This window comes from Aedes albopictus, chromosome 1 (assembly GCF_035046485.1).
Source record: "Aedes albopictus strain Foshan chromosome 1, AalbF5, whole genome shotgun sequence".
NCBI classification, from domain to species: Eukaryota; Metazoa; Arthropoda; class Insecta; order Diptera; family Culicidae; genus Aedes; species Aedes albopictus.
In genome coordinates this window covers 298,525,741-298,547,662 of record NC_085136.1, presented here as the reverse complement: position 1 = coordinate 298,547,662, position 21,922 = coordinate 298,525,741, and the positions used below count along the sequence as shown (strand labels likewise).

Here is a 21,922-nt window from a genome sequence, read left to right as displayed (position 1 = left end):
ATCTGAAATAATCCTAAGCAATGTCTGAAATACGTTGAATAATTTCTGGAGGGACTTTCTAAAGAGTCTCTGGAGTTTTTTTTTTCAAAAATTTTCAAATCAAATAATGCCTGAAAGAATCCCTTTGACATTTGAATTTACATTTAAAAACCTTAGAAGTATTCCTGATAAAATCTCGGAATATATGTAAAAAAAGTTCTCATGGAATTGCAAATTTTGAAAAAGCATTTGGAATAATTACTGAAGAAATCCTTGTAAAAATTCCCGAAAGAATTTCATGAGATATTTTTTTGTAGAATTTCTGGATTAAATAAACTGTATTCAAATTAACAGAAATATAATTATTTCTATTAACCATTGTGGAAAGTATGAAACAAGTTTTAGTGTTAACATATTGACTCGATTGATCGCATTTCAGGAGCACTATTTCTTTCAAAATGACCAAACACCAATCACCACTGAAAAAACCAGTTCACATTCGTTCGTAGATTTTATTGCACTTCAACATATTCGTATCAACAAAGCATCCTTCATTTCACAGTGAAGGTTAGAATAAATAAATAAATTAGTTCGATACTACACGCACTAAAACACTTTGGGTGTCGCTTCCGGCACTGCTCGAATCCATCCGATCCGAGCAACGCCATTGAGTCTTATTGATTTCGATTCTCCTGCTGATGCGCCGCTGATGACTACACTGTTGTCCCGCCGCTTAGGCGTACGCATTGTAGGCCAGATCCTGTCCGACGTACTCGGGCACGGCTGGAGCAGCGGCAAACGATCGGCCAGCATCCCATGGGCCGTGGGCGGCGATGTGCGGGTGGTGGTTGTCAACGGCGAGCTGGGGAGGTAGGGGAAAATGGATAATTAGTTTAAAGTAGTCTTGATGGAATCATGTCAAAATGTACCTTCTTGCACAGCTGGAAGATGGCCAGTCCAACGGAGACAATGAACGAGAAGAAGGACAGCTGCAGGGAGTTCCAGGCCTTCAGTCCCAAGATACCGAGAGCCATTGGGATCAGAGTCATGGCCTTCAGAAGGACGAACACCATGATTGGGATGACGATCTTCTTCAGCTTGGACTTGCGGGCTTCGACGGCGCTACGTCCGGAGGTTTTTGGGAAGCTGACGGTTAGGCTCAGTTCTTCGTTGTCGATGTTGCGGGGCGACACGGTGACCTTGGCGTCGGCAACTGGCAGCTTGAAGGTGACATCGTGGCTCTTCAGGTACTGTTCGACATTGTCCAAGACTCCGTTACTGCTGCGGGCTCCCAATCCAGCATATCCATTTCCGTGCACTTCGACGTCATCGGTGAGCTGCAAGAGATCAATCGATTAAATTATGTATCAAACATAAGAAAATAATTGCACAATCCTACCTGGAAGTTATCCTTTTTGAACACCGTATCCAAGAAGTTCATGATTTTGTACTTCAAGCAAGCGCCGGAGTCGTTATCCGAGCTGCACATGGATCGCATCTCCTCGACCATCCCATCCATGGGAGTTCCCTTCCAGAAAGCAGGTTGACTGGCAGGATTGGCCGCAGCCAGCCCAACGAGGGCAACGGACAAAATCACAATTTTGAATGCCATCTCGACAGCAAAGCTCCCTAATCTCTACGCGTTCTAAACTCAGCTCAGCTCACGGGCCCGATGTGCTCACAATGGATGAAAATGATGCTTTGATGGTGGATAATTTAATCACAACAGTTTATATACGACCTTCCGGTAGTGTGACATCCGCGGGGGGTAGGACTCGCCAGCACGGGGCAACGGATTTGCCTCGAGACAGATTCGGAAAAGTTCGGCCCCCTGCTCGGATCGGATGTGTAGCAACTACCGCCATCATACGCACTTGCTCTACTCTACGGCTGCCACCGTGGTTAGCTAAGACGTCGCGATGGTAAAATTTGGCGCCGTTGTCATTGTCGTGGTTGCCGTGGGTTGGTTTCGTCAAGTGGATTGCGATGCAACCGCGTTCCATACACGTTTTGGTGGGAGGAAGAAGAAAATACGAACATGTGCTCCGAAACTTTGCTCGTAATAGGTAGGTAAATTAACACCGAGCGATCAAGTCTAAGGGAAATTGACTTTAAGGATTCTCGTCACGTAGGAAGTTTTATTTTCTTCTGCTTTTACTTACCAGCACGGGCCTCAGCGTTGCTGTTATGCTGCTGGTTCCAGCTTTAACGTAAAACGGTGCATATAGACCGAAAAGCCTCACATATGTGGATTTGTTTAGAAACAGTTGAACGAGTTGAAGTATTTCAGTAGTGTATGATTTATAAATAGGATCGATTGGGTATAGTTAGTTAACCTATTTTGATATATTTTTAACCTTTATCGACCGTCTTCAATGTGCTTTGCCATTTTCCACTTTTAGTATAACATTCGTTTGGGTATGCATGGAGACGCTTGGTGTTTTGAGGCTGTACATTGATGGCGTTTTCCTCTAGTAGAGTGATTGCCGAGATGATTGTTCAATATTACGCTCTATCTCTAAGCTAGGCTGACAAACCGACCATCAATGTCAAAGTCACACTAGTTATAGTAATAACAACTGCGGGAATGTCCTTAACGCTTTTGCATTGTTTAAAATTGCTTTAAAATTTTTATTTTATTGGATTTTTTTTGTATCCATGACTCAATTGTTGTATAGTTGCATAAACTAAAATATTAACATTATTGCCATATTTTTCTTTAGCTTCAGTCGTGCCGGGGGTGTTCTTGTGGTATTCCAGGAGGTTTCAGAGGGTCCTATGTACGGTCCGGGGGTTTCAGGGTAACCCACAAGACTTCAGGGGTTACATTCTGTGTCAGGGGGTTTAAAGGCTATCCACAAATGTTACACAATGTTACAGCGAGTACCAGTGGCGTCACAGGGGTGTTCCAGAGGGTTTCATGAGCGTTCCATATGATTTCAGGGGGTTCTAGAGAGGTTCAAGGGGCTTTCGTGGGGCCCAAGGATCGTTTCAGAATGCTTCAAGATTTTCAAGGAGTTTCCAGGTGTTTTCAAGGGTTTTCAGAGGTATTTTAGGAGATTCCATGGGGATTCAAGGGGTTTCGAGGACGTTTCAGTGGTTATAAGAGTGTTCTATGAATTTTCAAGGAATTGCAGGGACGCGTTCCAGAGGTGTTCTAGGAAGTTTCAGATGTGTTCCAGGGATTTCAGAAGTCCGAGGGGCAACCCATGGACGGTAAATAGGCTTCCAGTGCGGAACGGAACCAAGTGGCTTTCTAGAGGGCTTTAGGGGTCTTATAAGCATTCCAGAGGTACAATGGGTTTCTTGAGGTTTCATGCGCGTACCTTGTCACCTGAAACCCTGAAATGACTTTAACCGCCTTTGAAAACCCCCGAAATTTGAATCCCTTGGGAACTCCACCGGAATACTCTTGGGCCCCCTTAAGAAGCTCAAAAGAACTCTGGGACTCCCGTCTAAAACACCCATGAAACTTAAAAATTACCCAACAGAGAATTTGAAACTTTGACTACCTAAATGAACCGTTGAAAACAATAGTGAGGACCGGTCAACATTAGAGAGAGCTAGTTCAAGACGAAACTGGATGCATTTCCTCATTTTTTAGTTTTTGATTATTTATCAAATGACGAAGAAATATATTCAAAACCGGTTTTCATACGCAGTAAGAAGAAGGACAAAGTAAACTCCGGATTTTTTTCCTTGTGATAATGTTAAGCCTCCAGCAGTCGCGTCTTTGACCACCTTCACGCTCACGCTGTGTATCACAAGCGTGTTTTTTCATGGTGCGTGTACTCATTACACGACGCGTCCGCTCCCGGGATAATCAGTTCCCACGAAACAATTTTCAAAATTTTGTTGAATTCCTCCTGGGCTTCCTCTGGGAATTCCTAATGAAATTCCTCTGGGAACCCCTCCAAGAGTTCCTCTGCTAATTCTTTCAGGAATTTTTCTGGGAGTTCTTTCAGAAATTCCTCTGGAAAAACCTCCAGGAGTGCCTCTGAGAATTCCTCCTGGAATTTCTCTGGGAGTTGCTCCTGGATTTGCTCTGGGAATTTACCCTGGAATTCCACTGGGAATCCTCCCTGGAATTCGTCCGCTCTGGAACTCTTCTGAACAAATTCTCGCTGGAATTCCTCTGGGAAGTCTCCCAAGAATTCTTGTGGGAATTATCCCAAAAATTCTTCTGGGAATTTTCCCAAGAATTCCTCTGGGAATTCCTCCCGGAATTGCTCCAGTAATTCCTTCTGGAATTTCTCCCGGAATCCCTCTGGGGATTCTCCCAAGAATTCGTCTGGGAATTCTTCCCAGAATTTTTCTGAGAATTCCTCCTGGAATTCCTCTGGGTATTCCTTCTAAAATTCCACTGGGAATTCTCTTTGAAATTCCTCTGGAGTTTCTCCTGGAATTCCTCTGGGTACTTATTCTGAAATTCCTCTGGGATTCCTCCTCCCTGAAAGTCTTCTGAACAAATGATCGCTGGAACTTCTCTAGGAAGTCTCCCAAGAATTGTTGTGGAAATTGTACCAAAAACTCTTCTGGGAATTCCCCCAAGAATTCCTCTGGAAATTTCTCCCGGAATTCCTCCTGTTATTCCTTCTGGAATTTCTCCCGGAATTCCTCTGGGGATTCTCCCAAGAATTCGTCATGGAATTCTTCCTAGTATTCCTCTGAAAATTCCTCCTGTTAATCCTCTGGCAATTTCTCTTAGAATTCCTCCTAAAATTCCTCAGGGTATTCCCTCTAGACTTCCTCTGGGAATTCCTCCTGGAATTCCTCTAGGAAGTCCTTCTGGAATTCCTCTGGGAAGTCTTTTTGGAATTCTTCAGGGAAATCCGCATGAAGTGCCTCTGGTAAAGCGTCCAGGAGTGTCTCTGATAATTTCTGGGAGTTTCTCCTGGATTTCTTCTGGATTTGTTCTGGAAATTCTCTTTGCACTTCCTCTGGGAATTCTTCCTGGAATTCCTCTATGGGAATTTTCACTAGAAATCCTCTGGAAATTCTCCAAGAAATCCGTCTGGGAACTCATTCAAGAATTCCTCTGGGATTTCTGCCAGAAATTCCTGTGAGAATTCTTCCTAGAATTCCTCCTGGAATTCCTACGATAATTCCTCTAAGAATTTTTCCTAAAATACCACTGCGAATTCCTCTTGGTATTCCACTGTGAATTCCTCCTGGGCTTCCTCTAAGAATTCCTTCTGAAATTCTATCTGGAATTTCTCTGGGTATCCCTCCAGAAGTTTCCCTAGAAATTCTTTAAAACATTTCTCTGGGAGTTCTTTCAGAAATTCCTCTGTAATAGCCTCAGGGAGTGCCTCTGGAAATTCCTCCTGGAATTCCCCTGGAAAAGCCTCTTGGAATTCAACTGGGAGCTCATTCTGAAATTACCCTGGAAGTTACTCCTGGATTTGCTCCGGGAATTCTCTCAGAACTTCCTCTGGGAATTCCTCCTGGAATCCCTCTTGGAATTCGTTCTGGAATTGCTCTTGGAATTCCTCCCAGAATTTCATCTGGGAGTTCCTCCTGGAATTTTCTGGGAATTCCTTTAAGAATTTCTCCTGGCATTCTTCTGGAAATTGCTTTGTAAGTTTCTCTGGGAATTCCTCCTAGAATTCATTTGAGTATTCCTTCTGAAATTACTCTGGGAATTCTTTCTGAAATAACTCTGAGAATTCTTCCTGGAATTCCTCTGGGATTTTTCCCAAGAACTCTTCTGGGAAGTCTCCTAAGAATTGTTCTGGAAACTCCTCCTGGAATTCCTCTGGGTATTTCTGTGACAATTTTTCAATGAATTCCTCTTGGATTTTTTTTCGGAATTTTCTTCTGTACCTTGATGTACCTTGATGCATGGAAAATACATTGCTCTGGGAATTCGTCCAGGGATTTCCCCGGGAATTCCTTCGGAAATTTCTCCAGAAATGGCTATGGAAATTCTTGCAGAAATGCTTCTAGGAATCCCTCCAAAAATTTCTTGAAGAATGTCTGGAAATTCCTTAAGAAATTTTTCGCAGAAATTATCTGGAAATTCCTTTTGAATTTCTCAGAGAATTCCTCCAGGGATGCTTTAAGATTTTTTCCAGGAATCGATCTGGGACAGCCTCTAAGAATTTCTCTGGGAGTCCTTACATGAATACTTCAAGGAATTCTTCTGATAATTCCTTCAGTAATTCATCTGGGCAATCCTCCAAAACTTCGTCTGAGAATTCCTCAAGGAAGTCCTCTAAAAAATCCTCCAAGAATTTCACTAGGAATTCTTTCAAAACTCCTCTGGAAATTTCTCCACGCATTTATTTGCAAATTACTCCAGGAGTTCGTCTGAGAATACTTTCTAGAGGCCCTTTTGGAATTCCCTGTGGAATTCCTCTAAAAGTTCTTCCAGAAATCCTTATGAGAAATCCTGCAGAAATTTCTGTGGAAATACTTCCACAAATTTCTTTGAAAATATCTTCTGGAGATCTTACGGCAGTTCCTGAGGGAATTCCTCCAGCGGTTCCTCTGGGATATATTCATAATTTTTCATGGGAATTCTTTCAGGAATTTGTCTGGGAATTCTCCCAGAAATACCTCTAGTTATGCCTCTGGAAATCCCTATTGGAAGTCTTGTGGGAATTCCTCTTGGAATTCCTCTGGGAATTCCTCCTGGAATTCCTCTGAGCATTTTGCTTGGAATTCCTCTGAGAATTCCTTCTGGAATTCTTCTGGGAATTCCTCCTGGAATGCATCCTCTGAGATTTCCTCCTGGAATTCCTCTGGACCTTCCTCCCGGTCTTCCTCTGGGAGTTCCTCATGGAATTCCTCTGAGGATTCTGTCTGAAGTTCCTCTGCGAATTCATCCTGAAATTTCTCTGGGAATTCCGCCTGAAATTCTGGAAATGTTATTCTGGAATTGCTCTGGGAATTCCACTTGGAATTTCTCTGGGAATTCCTCTTAAAATTCCTCTGAGAATTTTTCCTGGAATTCCACTGGGAATTTCTTCTGAAATTCCTCTTGGATTTCCTTCTAGAATTTCTCTGGGAATTCCTTCTGAAATTCCCCTGGAATTCCTCCGGGAAGTCCTCTAAGAATTCCTCCTGCAATTTCTCTTGAAATTTCTTCAAGATTCTTTCAGGAGTTTCTCCTTGAAATTCCTCTGGAAAGTCCACCCGCAATTCCTTCGAGAACTCATCCTAGAATTCCTCTGGGAATTCATCCTGGAATTCCTCAGAGAATTCCTCCAAGAATTCTATCGGGAATTTCACCTGAAATTTGTCTGGGAATTCCTCTGGGAAGTCCTCTAAGAATTCCTCCTGCAATTTCTCTTGAAATTTCTTCAAGAATTCTTTCAGGAGTTTCTCCTGTAATTCCTCTGGAAAGTCCACCCGGAATTCCTTTCGAGAATTCTTCCGGGAAGTCCTCTAAGAATTCCTCCTGCAATTTCTCTTGAAATTTCTTCAAGAATTCTTTCAGGAGTTTCTCCTGTAATTCCTCTGGAAAGTCCACCCGCAATTCCTTCGAGAATTCCTCCTGGAATTCCTCTGGGAGTTCATCCTGGAATTTATCAGAGAATTCCTCCAAGAATTCTATCGGGAATTTCACCTGAAATTTGTCTGGGAATTTCTCTGGGAATTCCTCAGGGTATTCCACTGGGAATGTCTCCAGGAATTCCTCCAGGAACTCTACTGATAATTTCTACTGGAAATTTTCTGAGAATTCCTCCAGGAATTTCTCTGGGGATTCCGTCATGGAATCCTCTGGGAATTTCTACAGGAATTTCTCTGGTTATTCCTTCAGCCAATTTTCCGGCAATTCCTCCAGGAATTCTTCTGGTAACTTCTCAGGAACTTCTCTGTGAATTCCTCCAGGAAATCGCTCCAGAAAATCTTCTAGAAATTACCCTATGAATTCCTCCGCGATTCCTCCAGGAATTCCTTTGTAAATTCCTCCAAAAATTCCTCATGGAATCCCATAGTGAATTCCTTTGGTATTTTCTCCAGGCATTCCTCTAGATATTTTATTGGGAATTCCTCTAGGAACTCCTCTGGAAATTCCTCCGGAAAAACCTTTTGGAATTCCTCCAGGAATTCCTCCGTGAATTCCGCCGTGAGTTCCTTTTGGATTTTCTCTAGGAACTCCTCTGGGAGTTCCTATTACGTTTGTTCTAATTCCTCTGATAATTCCTCCAGAAGTTTCTTCATTGATTTCCCTAAGAATTTTTCTGTAAATTCCTCTGGGAATTCCCCCAGGAATTTCTCTGGAATAGTTCCGTTGACAATATCTCTAGAAATTTCTCCAGGACTTCCTAAAGGAATTCAACGAAGCTTTAGGCATGACTTAATTGGATCTTCTCCAAAAACCTCAGAATGAAAAAAATAAGTTGTATGAATTTCTAAATTGTTCAAACCTCTTGAGTTAGTGTCGCTGCAAATTAGGTTGACCAAATTTAAAGATGTATAGGCAGTCATATAATTTAGTTTCCCTCCTAACCCTTTCCTGACAAGTCTTGCAAACATTCGACAAGTTTCACTACCTTTGATTCGGTTGCCGCGGTTGGTCCAGTCAACAAACGATCGCATATGATGTTGCCAAAATGTTTGGCTGATACGGGAAATGATCCCACCATTTTGGTCGATGACATCAATAGTTCATAATATCAAAAACATTATTTTTACAAAACAATTGTAAAGGGATTCATAGAAATGTTTAAGAACGTGATTTTTTGAGAATTCGAAATGTGCTCTATTTATCCTAATGTTTTTTTTGTGAAAGACATGTTGTCCATATAGTAATTAAAAAAAATCATTTACCTAATCCATTTCGATGCTATTCTGGGAATTGCAGTTCGCTTACCCACCACTTTGCCAACATAAGTTTCAAAATTTAAATATAGCGAAATAGCATTGCCAACCGTCGAATCAAGGCTCGTTCACTACCATACCTGAATTCTCAATGCGTCGTCACTTACAGGCTGTCACATAACGTCTTACATGACCCGCCGTGCCACCATAATCAAGCCATTCGTAGACCTCCCACCTGAACTCCACACCCACAACCGGATGCATTGCTTTTGGCATTTTGTATGCCATCATCGGAGTTGCCAAGCTGCCAACCATCCATCACCGAAAACTTAGTTCCTTGTATTAAAAGGAGTGAAATGCGCACGCTCTGCACAAGGATCGGATAGCTTATCTGCAGCACATCCACTTGGGCCGGACCCACCCACTACTTGTGTAATTGACTAAGTGGTGCCATACGTACTACATGGAAACCGAAACAATTTGCAGCTTGGTAGAGGGAAGTGGGGTGAAATGTGGCTTCTGAAATCCCCTGGAATAAATCCAAGAATTTCTCTAGGAATTTTGAAAAAAAAAATCGAAACTTCTTCCGTGGTTAGTTTTTTATGAAAAACACTCCTTTATTTATCGGATAGGTATTCCTCTGACATTTTTTCTGGGAATTCTTTTAGTTATCACTCTATGAATTACTTTAGGAAATCTGTAGGAATTTCTCTGGGAATTCATAAAGGAATTTCTTTGAGAATTCCTGAAGGAATTCCTCTGGGAATTCCTCGAGAAATTGCTCAAGGAATCCCTCAATAAATTCCTTTGGGAATTGTTTTACAAGTTTCTCTGAAAATTTCTCAGGGAATTTGTTTTGGAGTTTCTTTTAGAATTCCCATAGAAAATCGTCTGAGAAATAGTCTAACATTTTCTCTAGAAATTTCTCTAAGATTTCCTCCAAGCATTTCTCTGGGGATCCCTCTTTAGGATTTTCCTGGGAATTTCTCTGAGAATTGTTCTAGACATTCTCTGAGCGTTCCTCTGAGATTCATCTGGTAGTACTTTGAGAACTGTCCTAGGAATTCTTCTGGAATTTGTCCAAGCATTCCACAAGAAATTTCGCTGAAAATTCATCTGGGAGTTTGTCTAGGAATTTTTCTAGAATTTTCTCTGAGAATATCGCTAGGGAAATACGTAGATACTTTTTCTTGGAATTTTTTTTTATTGTGGGGATTATTCTAGGAATTCCTCTGGAAATCTCTTAATGATTTTCACTGAAAATTTATCTGGCAATCTCTTTGAAAAATTCTCATGTAAAAAGAAGTTACTTTTTCTGGGATTTATCAGGAAATTTCTCCGAAAATTCGTCTTGGAATTCTTCTAGGAATTCCTTCGGGAGTTTCTCTGGGCATTCCCCTGGTAATTACTCTAGGAATAACTCTAGGGACTCCACTTGCATTTACCAATGCATTCCGCTGAAATTGATATAATTAGTTTACCCCAAAAACCTCGTCTAGCTCCAAGCTCTCCCTCAGTTCATTGACGAGTTACGCTACGAGTACGAGAGCCTGGCTATTTGGCCTGGCATACAAACGGTTCCGAGCATACCAACGGAAATTTACAAACGAGGAATCGTAATTGACCGATGCGACGAATGACAACAACCACAACGGCGGCGCGACGGATAGTTGAAGCCGCCGATGAAAACAATTGCGATGCATGATCGTGATACACATAAAATTTCGTAAAGACGGCGAATTAGTTTCCAATAATGTCGTCCATTCGTTTGCGCACATGTGTACCCATCTACTGTCAGTGCATTATTGCAGGCAGGCGTAGATCCCCTATCTGTGCGTGGTTTTCTTGAAACAGCCGTTTTAAACAGTTGAAAATTCAATCAAATTGAAAGCCACACCAACTTCCTGAACCTTTTTAATGCTTTCGATGTTGTAAATATGTCAGCCGTGAGGAATGTTATTGTGTGGAAATGTCGTTAAAACGATTACGTAAATTGATGGGTTTATTGACGTAACGCGTTTGACCTGTAAATTTGGCTGCGCAAACCGGGTCATCGTTGGTATCCGTTTGGAATATGGAGCATACTGCATGAAGTAATCAATGCACGAAAAACTGAAGCATGATTTCTGCATGTAATCTGATTACGTGCAAATTAATTGTGTATAATTGCGACTAATTTGGGAATATATTTTAGGTATTATTTTAGACTGAAAAGAGGTTTTTAACACTTTCAAGGCCGAAAGTTGAGAACGTCGATTTAACATTAATTTTACACAAATAATCTCTTGAAACACGGGAGCATCCGAATGGAATATTTACTATTTAGTTTCCTCTGAATAGCAAGAGCGTGAGCTTAGATGAACTTTTTTTTTGTTTTCATCAATGTGTATTTTAACATTAGCTAATTCAACACACATAGATGACCGTACAACTCGTAGTTGCTACTCCGTGATTGACCAGAACAATCAAAATTGCACAGAGAACCAACAAACTGAGCTTGAGAGTAGCTTACCGTTCTCAAAGTGCAAGAATTCCTAACTTTATTAACGGCACCGGTGACGTCCTTACAGTCATCGAGGAAGGGAAGGAATGTTAGTATGATGTGCGTTGCCACTAGAGACCAAGATCACCTCTACTTCTTCACGATTATCACGGAAAGGAATTTTAGTTATTGGGGAAGGGAAAAAAGTCACATGCTCTGGATTCACTTTGGTAAGTGATGTGATTCATGCAACAATTACGTTCATTTTTACCAAAATATAACACAAGTAAACACCGAAGATGACGAACCAATTAAATAATTTAATAGATTGAGAAAAAAAATAACAAACAGGCACTCGGAAAGTTTGGCCGACACTTGACGTGACGAGTTGGGGTAAATGCAAAAAAAAATATTGATTCAAGGTTGACTTTAGAGCGTTATCAAAACTACTTCAGTAATTTCTTTACAAAATTGATCATCTACTCTTTTGGGAAATTCTTTGACAAGACAGAATTTTTAATTATTGCCTAAAAAGTTCAAGAATTTTACATTGGAACGATCCGTTCTAGTTGCGAGAACTGATTTCTGCCGCTTCTCAAATCACTTTTTATATAAACACATTCTTGGCAAACATTTTTTGAATGTGGCTATTTGCCTGAGAGTTATTAACAATCTATGACCATAAGATTATTTAACCCTTTGGAGACGGATAGGTCACATTAGCCCAGCCGAGAAAACTGACTATTACAAACGTGTTCTAGACCAGCGAGGTTGCATCCAGAAAGACGAAAATGCCGTCTCCAAAGGGTTAAACAAACATAATAAATGAAACAATAAGTGGGTTAGAGGGCTTTCAATGACTTTCAGGAGCTTACCCGAGTAGGTGAGAAAATCTAACGAATAGCACATTCAGTTATTAATACACTAAAACCTCTTATTATGCATGTTATTTTTATGCACTTTTAATTTATGCATCTTTATTCATGCCCTGCATAAAAAGTGGGAAAGCTACTCAGAACCAATATTGTGCATAAGAATTTTAATAATGACGGGAACTATTGCAAGCGCGGCCAAGGGGTGTTTAAAGAAGAGAGGAAGGTTACAGGTTCGTTTTTGGGTGTTCCGAAGGTCTCATGTGCGTTACATGGGGTCCGAGAGGGGTTTCGGTGTCATTTGAGGAAGTCTCAGAGTATTTTAGGCTGGTTTCAGAGGCGTTACGGAGGCGTTTTTAGGGGTTTTGGTTTGGAGGCATTTCAGGATGTTTCAGACCATTTTTGGCGTGATTCAAAGCGTTACGAAGGCTTTACGGAGGCGCTTTCGGGGTGTTTGGAGCTTCTCAGGTGCATTACATGGGGTCCGAGGAGGTTTAAGGGGTTAAATATTGTAACTTGTGGGCGATCCCTGCCCAGCACTGGTGAGACCCCCCTCCTTCAACTGCCTCAGGGTCGGCGTACGCGCTTGACTATCGCGGCCAAGAAAACACTTAAACACTTTACGTTAAACACAAACCCACTTTATTATAACTTTCACACTACAGGTACCTTTATTGACTACTTTCTTCCAACTCTTGCTCCGCTACTACACCTTCTCCTTCGTCCTTCCTTCGGTGTCCTCCTTTGCTGTCGCCTTTCGTTGGGTTGGACGGCCGTTCCATGCAGTACGAGTCACGTATTTTGGCGTGGCGTGTGAACTCTAGGACACGTTTTCAAAATGGCCGTACCTCTACCGTCTAACTCAATGTTTCCCAAACTTTTAGGAGATTTAGAGCTTCCAAAAAATATTTTCGCTCGATTTTATTCTTCTATGGTAGAAGACTGAAACTGTGTTTAGTTAAAACCTTTGCTACTGTGTGAAAGCTAGTACTGCTATTTAATGTATCTAAATCTATGTCACTCATTAAATTGTTTAGTAAATGCGTTAATTTCCCGCATTTGAAAAAAATATACTAAATTTTAATCGTGCTTACGTAAATATTGAAATGGCGTTAGTGCCTACTTCTCAAATCTTTATTGATTGAGCATTAATTATTCGAAATAGAACGGACAGTGAACATCTATGAACACTCGACATTCCCAACCAGATGTTTTATTTATTTATTTCATTGTCCTTAAAGAGAGCTTTTCAACAACCGAGAGTCGATGTTTGTTCACAAGTAATCATATAAGACTGGTGGAGAATTTAAAAACAATAACAAAAATATGTTATGCTTAAAAGTGCAGCTCAGAAAAATATCGATGTATTTTCAAATGTGATAAATGTAGTGAATTTTCTCCAAATCCAAACCCAGATCCAAATCAACGACCTTCGTATAAATTTGAATACTTACTGTGTTTTAAACAAATCGTCAAACATAAGTAAATATGCAGGATTCATGACTAGATTTGAAGTGGAGCGGACCTGGTGTGATGGTTAGAACACTTGACTATCACGCCGAGGACCTGGGATCGAACCCCACTCCCGATAAACTCGCAAAATGTGAGTTCTTCCTTCAGAAGGTAAGTAAAGCGTGGGTCCTAGCCTAGAGCTAAAAATCTCATTAATACAGATTAAAAAAATCCTAGATTTGTACGGAATTATACACAGAATTTTTGGAATGTTTTCAAATTAACTTCCAGTAAAGTTTGTAATTCCTCCGAGAAGCTTCTCTGAAATATTTTCAAACACTGTTTGTGAACACTGTGTTACGAATTTCATCAAAAAAGTCTTCTGAAATTCGTTTGGACCTTATATTTTTGATTGAAAATTCCATGTAGAAATCCACCTACGCGTTGAAACCCAATTTTACTTATCAATTTGCAAAAAAACTGTTCTTTTCATAATTTTGACAAAAAATAATCACGATCCCAAGTGTTCGTTAAAGGAGTTTCCAAGTATACTTTTTAGATATCTAGAATCCCAGAGACCGTTCAGAAATACGTGTAGCAGTTTTTTTCTAGCAATTTTGCCATAGAGTCCATTTAAATACCAATAATTCTGTAAAATTAAGTCGATGTTTAACCCTCGAGCGATCGCGCTGTTGTATTTTGTACAACACGTTGGAAAAATCTCGCTTTTTGTACTCTGCATTAGTGTGGTGATGACGCAGGTAGTCAACCGCGCGAGCATGTTTTCTATAATCCTATAAATTTTATATATCTATATAGAATCTGTATATTCTATATATCCTATAAATTCTATAATCCGAAATACGCGTATCTGTCAAAGGATAAGCAACATAGGGCGGAATTAAAAGGTACGAAACTGATTACACTCATTCAAAGAGGGTATTCTGCTAAGAGGGTTCGAAAAGTCGGTACAAGAGTGTTATGATTTTTTTCATACATTTTTTGCATGAAAAAAGTGATTCTTTTGGGAAAAATCGTCCCCGTTTAAGATAAAAGAACAAAAAGGAATCGATTTTTTGCTCGACCTCAACATGTATAACCCCATAAGGGGGATTCAGAGCATTTTTTGCGGGATTAAAAGGCGTTACGAAAGCGTTACGGAGGAGTTTTCGGGGGTTTAAATCCCCTCAGGTGCGTTACATGGTGGTCTAAGGAGGATTTTGGAGGTATTTCAGGACCTTTCAGAACCTCTTCGGAAGGATTCAGAGGCGTTACGGTAGCGTTACGGAGGAATTTTCGGGGGGTTCGGAGCGTCTCAGGTACGTTACATGGGGTCCGAGGGGGCTTAAGGGGATTTTGGAGGCATTTCAAGACGTATCAGAGCATTTTCGGAGGATTCAGATGCGTTACGGAAGCGTTATGGAGGAGTTCTCAGGGGTTTCGAAGCCTCTTAGGTGCGTTACCTGGGGTCCCCGGGAGGTTTAAGGGGGATTTTTGAGGCATTTCAGGAAGTTTCAGAGCTGACTCTGAAATACCTTAAAACGCCCCTCAAACCTCTTGCAACGCCCTTTAACGGCTCCTGAGATCCCTTGAACTGCCCCTAAAGCCCCTTGGAACGCCCCTGAAACCCACTTAATGCAATTGAAATACCCCAGAATTCCCCGTAATACGATGAAAACACCAACAAATCTTGACAGAACACCCTTAAAAGGCTTCTCAACTCCCCCGAAACAACCCCTTAAGGTGAATATATAACGAAGCCACACCTCGATTTTTCAAGAGAACAAATCTGAAGAACCGAATGTCGGTTTTCGCTGAAAAGTTGATCGATTGGTTACCCGCTGGTGGTGATCAAACGATCAACTTTTCAGCGAAAACCGACATTCGGTTCATCCGATTTGTGCTCTTGAAAATTCGAGGTGTGGCTTCGTCATATCTTCACCCTAAAACACCCCTGAAGCCCCTTAGAACACCCTTTTCGGGCTCTCTGGGATCTTTCTGGAAATCCCCTAGCCCCACCTCAACTGCCCAGGAGCAAGACCTATTCTCGCGAACTAGATTCTCCAAATTTCCCTCTTTTTATGTATTTTTTTAAATTTATGCACATTTTTAATTTATGCAGTCCCAGCCATGTGCATAAAAAGAGGATCCAGTGTAATTGAATTACTTAAGAACAAAAACTGATATTGGTTTGATTGAGATAAGAGAAAAAACATCAGAAATAATATCAAAATATCGAAATCTAGTATGGAGGAGTGCTCAATAATATCTCTTTAAGACAATACAAGATCAAAACAAAAGCAGACAAGATTTGTCATCCTTTTTCTAGAAAAAATAAAAAAAAAAGTTACCAACATCCAGCATCGAACCAACGAACTTAGGATTCACAGGTGGCGATACCTACCAATTAACTATGGCTAACTGTTGTGAATATCATGGCAACAAAAGCATGAGGTTCTCCGTTTCCCTAACTAAGAAAGGAGCAAATGTCATTTCACTAACATTGAGCTATCTCAATGGGTGTATGTGTGCCATTTCGTGCAGAAAAGCTAAATTTGTTCTTATGTAAAAACTTTTAGATATTTCGACAAGAACAAAAACTGATATCATATCACTTTGAGTTATTGCTGCGATGTTCATTGATTTTCTGAACATGTAACACATCGAGCTATGACAGCAGAAATTATTCGATTTCAGATTTGATTTAGATATTCTCCTTTGCTCAGGAAGGAGGTTTTAAGACGTTTCAGGTAGTTTCAGGGGGTTTTTGGTGGTTCAAAGGCGTATCAAAGGATTTCTAAAGGTTATTGTGTGTTTCAGGAAACGAGCAAGGGGTTTAAGATGAGATTCAAGGCGTTTCTAAGCGGATGTTTCTAATCAGGTAATTAACCCTAAAAGGGATACCTTCATGGCCTCAGTTTCATCACCTCGCTGAGTGTGTTCCATCAAATACGAGCTCTGAAAGGCGCCTGGTATCCCTTTTAGGGTTAATTAAACAATATGCATATATGTATGTATGAGCCTTTGATTTTTCATGTTTTCTTCCATAGGATCATCTGCGACTCCCTCCTAGACTAACGCCCCTTAAATCCTCTGATACCCCTTGGGACCACCTAAAACACCCCTCGAGTTTCCTAAAGCACTTGCCTTTTAAAACGCCCCTGACACATCTTCAAGTGCCTCTGGGACCTCCTGTAGCAACTCAGAGACTTATTGGAGCCCTCATGAGAATCCTTGAAACGCCCCCGTGACCCACTAAATGCCCCAGAGATACCCTAGGGCCCCTTCGCATGCTCCTGAGTCCTTTTAATCGTCCATGAGACCTCTTAAACGCCCATGAGACCTCATGGTACTCCCCGAAAACCCCGCGAGACCCATCGAAGCGCTTCAGAGACCCCTAGAAACGCCTAAGACGTCCTGAGAACCCCTGAAACGCCGCTGATATCCCATGATGCGCTCCTGAGAACCCCTGGAGCATATCTGAGACGCCTTTGAAGTCCCCTAACGCCTAAACACCCCTGAGACCTCCTGGTACCCCTTGAAATCCCGTGGGAATCACTGGAGTGCCCCAGTGACCTCTGGAACCCTCTGAGACGTCTTAAACAGTCTTAAAAATCTTAAACAGTCTTTTAGACTTGGCTTTCACTTTTTTGTAGTTTAGAAAGTCTTCAGTACTCCCAGATGATCTAAACTTTTTGAATGCATTTTGAGCGTTTGAACAGCATTTTGAAACATTTCCAATCCCACCATACTGTGGGATTATTCCGAGTGCGACAGTTAGTGGGGATGGGCTTTGTTTGGCTTTCATGCAAACAAAGTTTGTTTAATAGATTGAATCACAGAACTTTGTGAGTCTCAAGAGGGTCTCCAGAGGGTTCTAAACCGCTAACTATTGCACTCATCTCCCGCTTATATCTATCCCAGTCAATGTGTTTTGTTTAATCGTAGTTCGTCATGGAGTCTGATGCTGTTCCACAAGCTTGGAGAGAAATGAATATTGGAAGATGGTCGCTTCCGGATGGATCATCGATCACTTTCCATGAGCAGTCTAAACCCAATCTTGACGAGCAAAGTGACAATCTACTGCATTGTTGGTCAAGGCAAGCTATTCTAGTGATCTCACCAGTGTTCAAATACACAAGATCAAATTCATCGCTTATTTCGTACAGAGTTTTTGCTCCACTGTCGTCTGTAGGTTCTCCCCAGGCACATCCTTTTGAGTTAAAATCTCCTAAGAGTATCAGAGGTTGAGGAAGTAGATTAATAATATTTTTAAGATCGTCATATCGGAGGTTAACATTGGGAGGAATATAGATTGAAGGTATAGTTACTTTATGAGGTTTCAGATTGACCGCATGCAGGTTTCTGAATTTACCGACGCTATTTTCTAGTATATCTTGAATGAATGAAAAATCATCGATGACGCCGACCTCCTAATTAGTTTTTTCGACTTTTCCAACTAATTTTCCTCATAAGTGGAAAATTTTGTGGAAAACATTTTTCCATTTTTTTTAGTTACTGAGAAAATTTGCTTATGATTTCACAAAACAATATTGTGTCTACCATGCTTCGTTCTTGAGTTATGATTTTTCAAAGTAGATGGTGTCTGTGGGAAATTTTTGTTTTTCATTGAAATTTGCCGGATAATTGAGCAACCCTGATATTTTTTTTTCAATTTAGTTTTTGTTCATATATAGATATATGAACCCTATCTGTGATAAAAATTTCAATGAATTCTGAGAAACTTCGTACAAATTTGTACGATAGTAAAAAAAATCCTCATGTATAACAATAGCAATTGTATCACTTTCATATTTTTTCCCAGTGGTATATGTACAATTCCTTTTAAAGTTGAAAAATAAAACATAATTGATTCCAAATCGAAGTATGGATCGTTATAGTTTCTAATTTATTTTCAGTCATCAATAATATACACCCTTTCGATACGTTAATCTAGAAATGCTGAAAAAGTATACAGATATGTAAATATAATGAGATGTACACGTTATTTAAACTTTATTTTTGTCATGTATTTAAACTTAGTGTTGTGATAGTTGATATGATACATCATGTAAATTTTTGTTTTATGTTATGTAAACACACAGAGTAATGCATGACATATAATGAAATTTTATGACTTGTGATATTTTTTTTACACTACTTTTTTTCGCGATTTTATTTTACATGATTTTTTTAAACGCTTTTCTCGTAATTATGAGATATGCATTTGGAATCTTTCTTCTCACCTGGCCGCTATTTCTTTCCGACGGGACTTAAATTTCTACCAGATATCTGTTTCATCATGCTTGATACCCTGTCAAAATTTGAAGACGATCCGATTAAAAATGTTTTGAAAACTTCGCGTAAAAACAGAATTTAGTGTATAACGTTTTCTTATGCATTATATTGGTTCTGAACAGCTCTCCCTCCTTTTTGCAGGCCTTAATGCATTTTAATTCATGCAGTGCATAAAATAACGTGCGTAAAAATGGTTCAATCAAATTTTAGTGTACCATTTAAATTCCTGATCATTTCGAGTCGATTTTTTCTGATCAACAAAAATGGCATGAAATAAGTTATTTGCTGGAGCCATTTGACCCACTTTAATTTAAATCCCCGACATAACATGGTGATTATAAAACCCAAAATATCCCCCCAAACTATCCCAAAAATTCACCATTCGACTGAGCAACTCTCACTTTCGTTGCCCATCTCGAGCAGGCACATTGGCCACAAGCACGCAAGAGCGGATCGGTAACGTATGGTCAAGAATTTTAATCGTCCACCTGTCGTCGTCCCCAAGAGCAGCCAGTCAGTGAAATCCATTTCCAATCGCACTACCTCCATGCGGACCACGTAGCTTCCGCCATGTGTGTAGCGTAGATTTGATTTCCCCACCTGGTTGTTATCACGAAAACGAACGATTGCGACGATGGCGGTGACGACCAGTCCACACGACATATGAGGACGAAGTAAAAATTAAAACTCTTGGCTTGGGGCAACCCATAACTGTCAGCAGCAGCGGGTTAGTTAGTGCCGGTCGGTGGTGGATTTGAATTTTTGGCATGCAGCATATCCCCCAGATTACGGGAGCCAAAAACAGCAAAATGGCGCTTGAACACCACCAAAGCTGCCACCCCCATGATGAAAATCCGACCTGTCGTAATCGACTCACTCTTCGGGTCGGTTGGCCCCCCGCTCGGAAGCGCGATATATAATTCAATGTAATGAGTATCAAACAATTCATATTGATTTAACTAATCGTTCAGTACACATCAACTGGACAGAGTGCAGAGCGGTGGTATTTTTGTTTCGAATCCGTTTCAGTTAGCTAGTTAGCGGTTAGAGAGATGCGCTCGTTCGCGGTGTTGATCCTTTCGGCAGCCGTCATCGGGATGGTTGCCGCCCAGCAGCAGCCCCGAACTGCGGCTGAAGTTGCCACCGACATCTACAAGTCCTGCTTGGCCGATGTCAACATGAAGTGCGTGAAATCGAAGGCACTGTCCTGGCTGAGCACCGTGTCCGATCAGGATGAAATCAAAATCACCGACACCCTGACCATCATCCGAACTGGAGTCGACGATGAGGAGGCTCCAGAGGTCCAGGAGCAGCAGCGTGGCAACAAAGTTGTCAGCCTGCTGAACAAAATCGATAGCTTTCTGGCCACCCACGCTCTGAAGATGGGAGTTCCGGAGGTTCTGCAATCCGAGGAAGCCCGCGCTTACATCCCAGACTCCCTCAAGCAGGGAGGTCTTGCCGAAGAACTGGTTGTTCCATTGACTGAAGGAAATGTCGCTGAAGGTGAGTGTCCCACATCTTGATTCTTGTGCAACTTTGCGATGATTCCTTTCATGTCTCATCCCTTTACAGGCCGTGGCTTTGTTAAGAAAGTCATGATTCCCTTCCTGCTGGGCATCAAGTTCAAATCGACCGTGCTGGTTCCCCTCGCCCTGGCCCTGATCGCCCTCAAGACCTGGAAGGCCATGACTCTGGGTCTGCTGTCGATGGTCCTGTCGGCCGCCATGGTCATCTTCAAGTTCGCCAAGCCAAAGATCGTCAACTACGAGGTGGTCCACTACCCACCACCGCACACCCACCACGTGGACCACCACATCGATCATCATCACATCTCGCACCCGCACGTGCACTGGGAAGCTCCACCGGCCTGGAAGAAACGATCGCTGGATGCCGCCCAGGAGCAAGCCTACGGCGCCCATCTGTAGGCGGAGGAGTGCGTCGTCGCTCGAACCCAAAGCTGTAAATTATTTATTTATGAACGAGAGTTGAACCGGTCGAATAAATTATTTATTTTTGTACGAATCTGAGATGCGGTGTATTAATCTAATGATTTTAATTCATCTTGTTGATGTCGTTCAAGAAATCCAAATGCTGTCCCTGGTGTCGCGCATTGTAAAGTACTCTTTTCCCGATAAAGATGCCGATAGACAACATGCCGGTTATGACACAAATAGCATCGTGTGACACGATACACGTTGACATCCAGAGTCAGTGGTCTTTGTAACCAACTAGATAGTGTCTAGGGTAGACCTTCCTTTCCGGAAGCCGAACTGGTTACTCGAGCGACAGTTCATTGAGGATGATCTTCTTGAGCACCTTCTTCGCCTTGGCAAAAAAAACTAGGCCCTGCCGGTTCCAAACCTCTGAGAAAACTCCATTGTCCAGGCATTTCTGCATAGCAGAACTGAACACCCCGGGAGCTTCTGCAATACTGACTTTAAAGGTCAGACGTATATCCTGGGCGGTTACTACAACCGCGGTCATGTCTCCAACTCAGTTACACTGTCGCTCTTTTTCTGCTAACCACATCCCATCGTCGCTGTGCTGGACAGGGTTCTCCCATAGATTGGTCCAGAACTGTGTGACGTCGCCAACCTCCGGAAGGCCTTGTTCATAATCAGGCTTGTCGTTTCGGATGCAGTTGTAGAACTCCCTATCGTTAATGTTGAACATTCGGTTTTGTTCTTTCCGCTTCGAACATTCTCCATAACGCCGCAATCGTTTCGCAAGAGCACTCAATCGCTGTACATGAGTGTCGAGGATCTCCGTAATGTTGACTTCTGTGAGATCTCGGAGTTCTGCGGGCTTCACAATTTCAGCAACATAACGAACTAGCCTCGTTGATCGATTCTCCTGCTTGTACTGTGTTAATCGACCAATCTTGATCCGCGGAGACGAACCAGCCTCGGGCTGAAAGTCTCGATAATAAAGATAAAAAAAATCTTGGTCCGCAATGTAGCGATCCGGTTCTCCAAACGTCACATCGACGCGGGTTTTTGTGTGCTGGGGCGTGTGCAACCTTCACCGTCTCCTTGCGGGCGCGTTCGTAATCCCAGCGTCTTGACAA

The 21,922-nt window shown here is 41.6% G+C and overlaps 2 protein-coding genes across 2 annotated transcripts; one reads left to right on the top strand and one right to left on the bottom strand.

Moving 5' to 3' along the window:
- Window positions 1-477: 477 nt before the first annotated feature.
- On the bottom strand, window positions 478-1,700 carry LOC109409089 (uncharacterized). Its single transcript, XM_019682495.4, has 3 exons — window positions 1,379-1,700; window positions 909-1,316; window positions 478-841 (listed from the first exon to the last, which is right to left on the bottom strand). Exons 1-3 carry the CDS (start codon window positions 1,589-1,591, stop codon window positions 713-715), a joined length of 750 nt encoding a protein of 249 aa, XP_019538040.3. The 5' UTR covers window positions 1,592-1,700; the 3' UTR covers window positions 478-712.
- Window positions 1,701-19,738: 18,038 nt separating this feature from the next.
- LOC109623022 (uncharacterized) lies at window positions 19,739-20,877 on the top strand. Its single transcript, XM_020077483.3, has 2 exons — window positions 19,739-20,358; window positions 20,428-20,877. The coding sequence occupies exons 1-2, from the start codon at window positions 19,908-19,910 to the stop codon at window positions 20,778-20,780; spliced, it is 804 nt and encodes a 267-aa protein (XP_019933042.3). The 5' UTR covers window positions 19,739-19,907; the 3' UTR covers window positions 20,781-20,877.
- Window positions 20,878-21,922: the final 1,045 nt, after the last annotated feature.